The sequence below is a fragment of the Lonchura striata genome, chromosome 5 (genome assembly GCF_050655825.1).
Source record: "Lonchura striata isolate lonStrDom1 chromosome 5, ASM5065582v1, whole genome shotgun sequence".
Lineage (NCBI taxonomy): Eukaryota > Metazoa > Chordata > Aves > Passeriformes > Estrildidae > Lonchura > Lonchura striata.
The window spans coordinates 9,389,972-9,396,734 of NC_140707.1; the positions used below are offsets into that span (position 1 = coordinate 9,389,972).

Sequence of the window (6,763 nt, forward strand, 5' to 3'; positions counted from 1 at the left end):
GATAGCACAGGGCATTCCCGGGATAGCACAGGGCACTGCCGGTACAGCACAGGGCACTCCCGGTACAGCACAGGGCATTCCGGGATAGCACAGGGCATTCCCGGTACAGCACAGGGCACTCCCGAGCCCCGGTCCGGCCCCGAGCCCGGTCAGTGCCGGCGGAGCCTGCAGCAGGCCGCGACCTTCCGCTCAACGGCCGCGCCGAGCGCGTTCGCTCAGCACCGGCCCCGGGAAGCGCCGGCAAAGGCCGGGGAACACCGGGAAAGGCCGGCGAGCACCGGGAAAGGCCGGGGAACACCGGGAAAGGCCGGCGAGCACCGGGAAAGGCCGGGGAACACCGGGAAAGGCCGGCGAACACCGGGCCCCTGAGGCCGGGCTCCGCGCCGCTAGGTGCCGCTGTCGCCGCCCGCCGGCCGGAAGTGCCGCCCGCCGGCCGGAAGTGCCGCCCGCCGGCCGGAAGTGCCGCCCGCCGGCCGGAAGCGCCGCCCGCCGGCCGGAAGTGCCGCCCCCGCCCCGCTCTCTGGGGGCGCAGCCGCCGCTGATGGCCGCCGCCCGCCGGCGGCGCGCAGGGACCGGGCGCAGGCCGGGAGCCCACACGGCGGCACACACAGCGCGGAGAGGTACCGGCACGGCGGCACACAGCCCGCGGGGAGGTACCGGGGCGGCCCCGAGGGGCCGGGCTCTGTGCCCGGGCGTTGGAAGGCCCGTGTGGGGCCCGTTCCTCCTCGCCGCTGTTGGCCCCTCAGCGCTCGGGCTGCGGCAGCGCCGGGCGGCCGTCGGCAGGGGCACACACCTGCGGGCCGCGGGGCCTGGCTTTGCTCCTTCCGCCCCGGTGAGCTGGCAGGAAAAGCAGCGGCGTGCTCCTGCCGCCGGGAGGGAACGCGCTGAAGCTGCCAGCGAGAATTGCTGCGCATTAAGCGATCCCTAAGTTCTGTCAGCAGTACTGTCGTTTGAACAAAGCCAGGTGACAGACGTGAGGTGTTCTGCAGTTTAATGTAGGGAATACCACGTAGCATAGTCAGCGGGTAGAAGAGATACCTGACGTTGTAATAATTATTTGGGGATTTTTTTTCCCCTAAGAGACAAATTAGGTTTCTTATAAGAACATGGTCCAAGAGTCCTGACTTAAAATCCATGTGCTAATTTTGAAAATTCAGACTGTCACTTGTCTATTGATGTGGTGAGTTTCAGCCATGCACACAAGCCCCACCTCACACACAGGAATCGGTCAAAAATGGACCTTAGCACTTGAAGCAGGCGTGATGTAACAGACTTTTTCGAGTAAAGTTACTTAGTATTGCCTAAATGCTGTTAAAATGTTAATTCAGCTGTAGTGAACTTTGCTCATTTACGGCTCCAGTTACCTTGGCTTGGAACACAAACTTTGTGCAGCTAACAAAAAAAGATTGTCGTTAGAGCTGGCTCACTAAGATGGTGAAGTTTGATAGGTGGTCTTTTAAAAAAGATTTTAAAAATCATTCACACACCAGCCACTGTGAATAGTTTGACTCCCTCTCGGACACAACCAGTACCCTGCTTTTCCATTTGTCTGCGTTTTGCCTTTGCAGAACAGGGTATAGGTGAACATAAACCTACCACTTAAGCTACACTCATTGTAATTAAGGTTCTTGGAGGATTTGAGAGCAAATTACTCCTTTCTTTTTATGTTGAGGTGAAAATAGTGCAAGATGGGCTCAGGCTGTGGTGTGTTAGGGCCATCACTGGGCTAGCAACAAACAGAGTGTGACATCTAAATTATTGTTACTTTTAACCCAATAACCAATGTGGACTGCTTTATCCAATTACACAAAACCACCCAAACCCGTGGAGAAGGACCAGCCACTGCCCTATTCTAAAACCTTAAACTCTTGAGTTTTTCACCATGTGATTCAAACTACACCACTATTCAAACTCCACACCCGCAATCCCAGTTCTATCAATCAATTTTAGAAGTTTCTCCACAGCCTCAGGTCACATGCAGAGTTCTCCTGGGGGCCAGTGCCTGCCAGCATAGAAAGTCTGAAATTCTCAGCAACCAGGGTTCCAACATCAGTCTGCAGTAGCTCACTTGGCATTTGGTAATTTGGTTTGATGTTAGTGTATAACTATGAAATAACTGCCCAACAGAGGGCTGCACACAAAGGCCACATGACCCCAAAAATGCACACAACTGGAGCTGCCCATCTTGGTGCATAGCCCAGCCTGGTTCTTGGAAAGGCTCAGGTTTGATCCAGGGTGTTGGCCTGCACCTGATACACATGGAAAGTGCTGCTGGGTGGGAATTGCTGACTGACTCCAGCCAGCCTGTGCAGCCCACCTTCTGCAGCTTTTTTCCCCTTTAGAAGCTCCTTGGAAACAGGATGGGTAAAATGTGTGGCCATCAGCAGTCCCTTTCTGTGGGCAGTCAGGTCTTGGCCCAGGAGAGGGGGTCCCCAGGAAAACCAATGACAAGAGCAGGCTGCTGTGTGACTTTGTACCTTGCTCCCAGATTGCTTTTGAGACAGTCATGCAACTAAACATTTTGAATAGATACTTATTTTAGCAAAAAAAAAAAAGCCTCTGAAAGGAATAGAAAATACATGGTTTGATTCCAGAATAAATTTATCTTTTTAGCTTTATCTAGACTAGAAGGCTATAATTTCTTTACATGTTTTTTAAATTACTTACATCCAGTATGTCAGACTTATGGATAAAAGTTTGCATTGCAAATCTGATGGATTTTAATGCTTTCTCTAGGGTGATCTTCACAGAAACTCCTAAAGGCTTCAAAGATTTATTTTGGGCAAAACAGATGAGAGACATTCTGATAAAGTAAAATGGATCCTTGTTCAGTTGGAGTTCAGCTCCAAGCCACCAATGAATGCCATAAGACCTATTACACCCGTCACACCGGCTTCAAGACCAAACAAGACATCTCTTCATCTGACCTGCTGCTGCTTCAGCTCAGGACTGGGATAACCCTGTCAGAGAGCAACACAATCTGCCTCCACCATGCCAAAATTTACATTGAACGGTTTGAAGACTTACAGAAATCCTGTTGTGACCCCTTCAACATCCACAGAAAACTATCAAAGAAAAACTTGCGAGCAATTGACTTAGACGATGCAGCTTTTCTAAGTGCCAAGTTTGGAAGGCAGTTTGTTCCAGGTTGGAAGCTTTGTCCCAAATGTATGCAGATAATAAATGGAAGTGTGGATGTGGAACCTGAGGAGCGACAAAGGAGAAGGCTGGATCCAGATGTATGTATATGGATCAGCTTTCCCATCCCCTCTGTACTCTGCAAGCTATTAGAGTCTACTATGTAAAGAAATTAAATTTTTCTCTCATAGAAATAAGAAAGGATGTAGTCTTTTAGATGTGCAGGAGTTTACTGTATTTAAACCTTTGTTTGGAGGACTTTAAAAATCTTCTCTAATTAAATAATACGGCCTCTAAATTTTGAAAAATTGTGTCTTCTTATAAATTCATGTAAATACCAGGCTGCTGCTGGTATTTTAAGCTGTTATTCAAGCCTGGCAAACAACAAACTCTGTGCTTGAAACCAAGCACTGCAGAAGTTGCTTCTAAAGATGTCTCTTCAGTTAAAAGCAAAAGAAAGGTGTTTCTCTTGCAGTTCGTTAGAAAATGAGCCTGCAGTGAGGGGCATTAAGTGTACTCCTGTTGTGGTGTCTGGGCTGTGAAGGCCGTGGCATTTGGTCAGGGGCACTGGTGAACGGGCGTGGGAGAACAGTTCTCCAGGGGCTGAGCCTGGAGTGTGGCTGGTGCCTTGCTGGGTGCAGAGTTCCGGCTGTGCACACGGAACCTGTGGTGTGGGCAACCAAAACAGCAAGAGCTTGCCTGTATGCACCCTGAGCAAAGAGGAGTTGCATCCTAGGAGCTGTTCCCTTGCTGTGATTTTCAATTATATGTCAGTGTGATTAGGAGGATGATTTGAAAGCATTGATTAAAACTGCTACTACAAAGCTTGTGTTGCTGGGGTCAGATACAGGAATAGTTCTCCAGCATAAAGATTTTAAGCTGTTTCTCCTGGGAAATCATAGAATCATAGGTCAAGAATTCATCTAGGTTATTACAATATCCTTGACTGGATCTTTTTTTAATTTGTATTTATAATTAAGTGACATTTTCTCTTCCTTCAGGGGCGTACAGCCAAGGCTTTAAAGTCACTCCAGTTTGCTAACCCAGGACGACAAACGGAGTTCACTCCAGAGACCAGTAAAAGGGAAAAAAGAAGGCAAACAAAAATCTCAGTGTTTAATTCAGACAGGTAATTTGTTAGTTGTATTTACATTAACTTCCATTTGAAAATAGAATAGCCTCGATGGTCAGCCTGTAACATTATCTGTGTAGATGTTTGTGTGTGTATGGATTGGGTTCTTGGTTTTAGGGATGTTGACGATCCATCTCATTCCTGAGATAAATAAAAGAGAAGATAAAATGTTAGCTTACAGTTCATATTTCAGGCAAACACAAAAAGGTGTTTGTCAGGCACAATACTACACAGACCACAGATGTAGCTATTAATACATGCATAAACTAAAATCCTGATAATAAGATAAATTTTAATACTTTAAGAGCAAGTAGGCTACACTGAAAATATTGATCATCATCTTTTTTAAACTCGGTAGTTACGCTTGGTAAACAAGTGTGCAAGTTAGGATCTTGCCTTCCTTTTGAAAAACAAAGTTAATATCCAAATTGAATAATACGAGATAACAAGTTACAACCTTCTAATGTGACTGATAAAAAAAAAAAAGACATTTTCTATTTGTCAAAATACGCAAGAAATATCACATTAATGCGTTGTAGTTGTATCACATTAAGTGTAACTGTACCAGACAGAAACAGACACTAAATGTGCTGCTCACCAACTACACATCTTTCCCTATGCCTCTGTTTCTTCTGCTTAGTTTGGGCACAGAGTGGAGATACAATTACAGTTGTTACCAAAACCAGTAAGATACGCGTATCTTTGAAATGAACAGGGCTAAAGTGAACACCTGTAGAAAGCAAACTCCCCTCCTGTCCTGGCTTTGCACTGGAGGCATTCACAGAAGTGATGCAAAGCTTTTAGCCACTGGAAAGCTGTACACACCTTTCATGTTAAAGATGAAAGGAAAACTTCATCAAAAAACACAGGTTAAGATGAAAGGAAAACTTCCTTTCCAGGAAGTTCGCTTTTTCCTTCTGGCCTAAAAAGTCTCAGCGCCTTGGTATCAGTAATAAGCGGATTTTAACACTGAAAATACCTGTTTGTTTTCCATTGTACAGGCAAGTTATCCCAGCCAAGAGTAAGGTGTATGACAGCCAGGGGCTGCTGCTGTACAGCGGGATGGACCTGTGTGACTGCCTGGATGAAGATTGCCTGGGCTGCTTCTATGCCTGCCCCAAGTGCGGCTCCAACAAGTGCGGCACCGAGTGTCGCTGCGACCGCAAGTGGCTGTACGAGCAGATCGAGATCGAGGGAGGGGAGATCATCAGGAACAAGCACGCTGGGTAGGGGACACGTGCATTATTCCATCCTGGATGGGTGGGCCACGCTTTGGTTAAACACAGCATGAGCAGCATTTAATTGAATGGAAGCTATTGGGACTTGCCAGGACCCACATGATGGGTGTGCTTGCTTTCACAGTCATTTTCAGTGTGGTTATGGACATAACCATACTGCTGTTTTTCACACTTGAGTTCTGCACTGCAGTCAGGCTTCTTAGCCGTGCAGGTAGGATCTCACTCAACAGTACAAGGTGCTGAATTCTAATGTCATCTATCCTGAGACGTGCACTGTTCTTTCATTCAGTGTTTTATAGGATGCACCGTTTCTGTGTATTCCTCATTTCTCCTTCTCAGTTTCAGGCTCTCATGGGTTTTAATCTGTTTTATGTGAAATGCTGTGAAAGTTCTCAAAGAATTTACATGCAGTGTTAATAGAACTCTCTTTCTAGAATTAACAGTGAATACTGGGTCTTCTATAGAGTATTGAAGCTACACCTGATAAATCCAATCCTGTTCACTTAAGGAGTCAAAATAATTTTGTTGTTCAGGTCTCATCCCAGTTAGTGGGATTTGAGGTCAGATTATCCTTATGAATTCATAAGGATATGAATTCATATTAATTCATATGAATTCATATTAAAATATTGAAATTAAGCTGTCAAGGCATTGTGTTAAAGTATTACTTATTACTTTTTCTGTAGAACAAAATTAAAATAATTTGTCTGTTATCAGTCTGTGATTGGACTGAACCAGTATTTCAGCATCCCTCTCTTGAGTTTTTTTCTTTTTTTACTGATTTTTAACTTGAGTTTCTGTTTCCAATTATCTAGACTGTTATCAGAAAAACCCAGATGAATGGACAGTATCTTCGGTTGATACATTCTCTGTCTTCATAATATTAAAGTTTTACACTATAAAAAAACTTACTGAAAAGATATTATAAATTAAGTTCTAGTAACATTTTTATTCTTTGTATTTTTGTTGTGTTTTGTATAATTTCCTATTCTTTGATGACTTGGAAGATCTGCATGTTTGTTAGGTCACATTTTTCCAATAATACTTTAAGTTCTTGCAGACTTACTTGGTAAAGTTTTATAATTTTGCAATGTGCTCAGCAGAACTTTTTCAGTTCTGCTAAGTGTCATGAATGTTGCCTTTCCAAAATCCAAAGTTATGCTTTGAGTTCTGCTGACATCTGCTGGGCCTGCTGGAGTATAAACACTGAGATGCTACATTTTTATTAAATCTGTTGTAAAAATAATCAGACTCT

The 6,763-nt window shown here is 45.1% G+C and overlaps 1 protein-coding gene across 7 annotated transcripts in view; it reads left to right on the top strand.

The window, feature by feature from the left end:
- The first annotated feature begins 515 nt into the window (after window positions 1–515).
- Window positions 516–6,763, top strand: part of ARL14EP (ARF like GTPase 14 effector protein) — a 28,476-nt gene continuing 22,228 nt past the window's right edge. For 3 of the 7 annotated variants that reach the window (XM_085579578.1, XM_085579576.1, XM_085579577.1), the window contains exons 1-4: window positions 516–620; window positions 2,737–3,239; window positions 4,140–4,267; window positions 5,272–5,496. In XM_085579578.1, the coding sequence (XP_085435704.1) occupies window positions 2,817–3,239; window positions 4,140–4,267; window positions 5,272–5,496 (776 nt within the window). In that variant the 5' untranslated portion in view covers window positions 516–620; window positions 2,737–2,816. Of the gene's footprint in view, window positions 965–2,736; window positions 3,240–4,139; window positions 4,268–5,271; window positions 6,755–6,763 lie in introns of those variants that run through there. The other 4 variants (XM_085579581.1, XM_021536713.3, XM_085579580.1 and 1 more) reach the window with 4 other exon arrangements.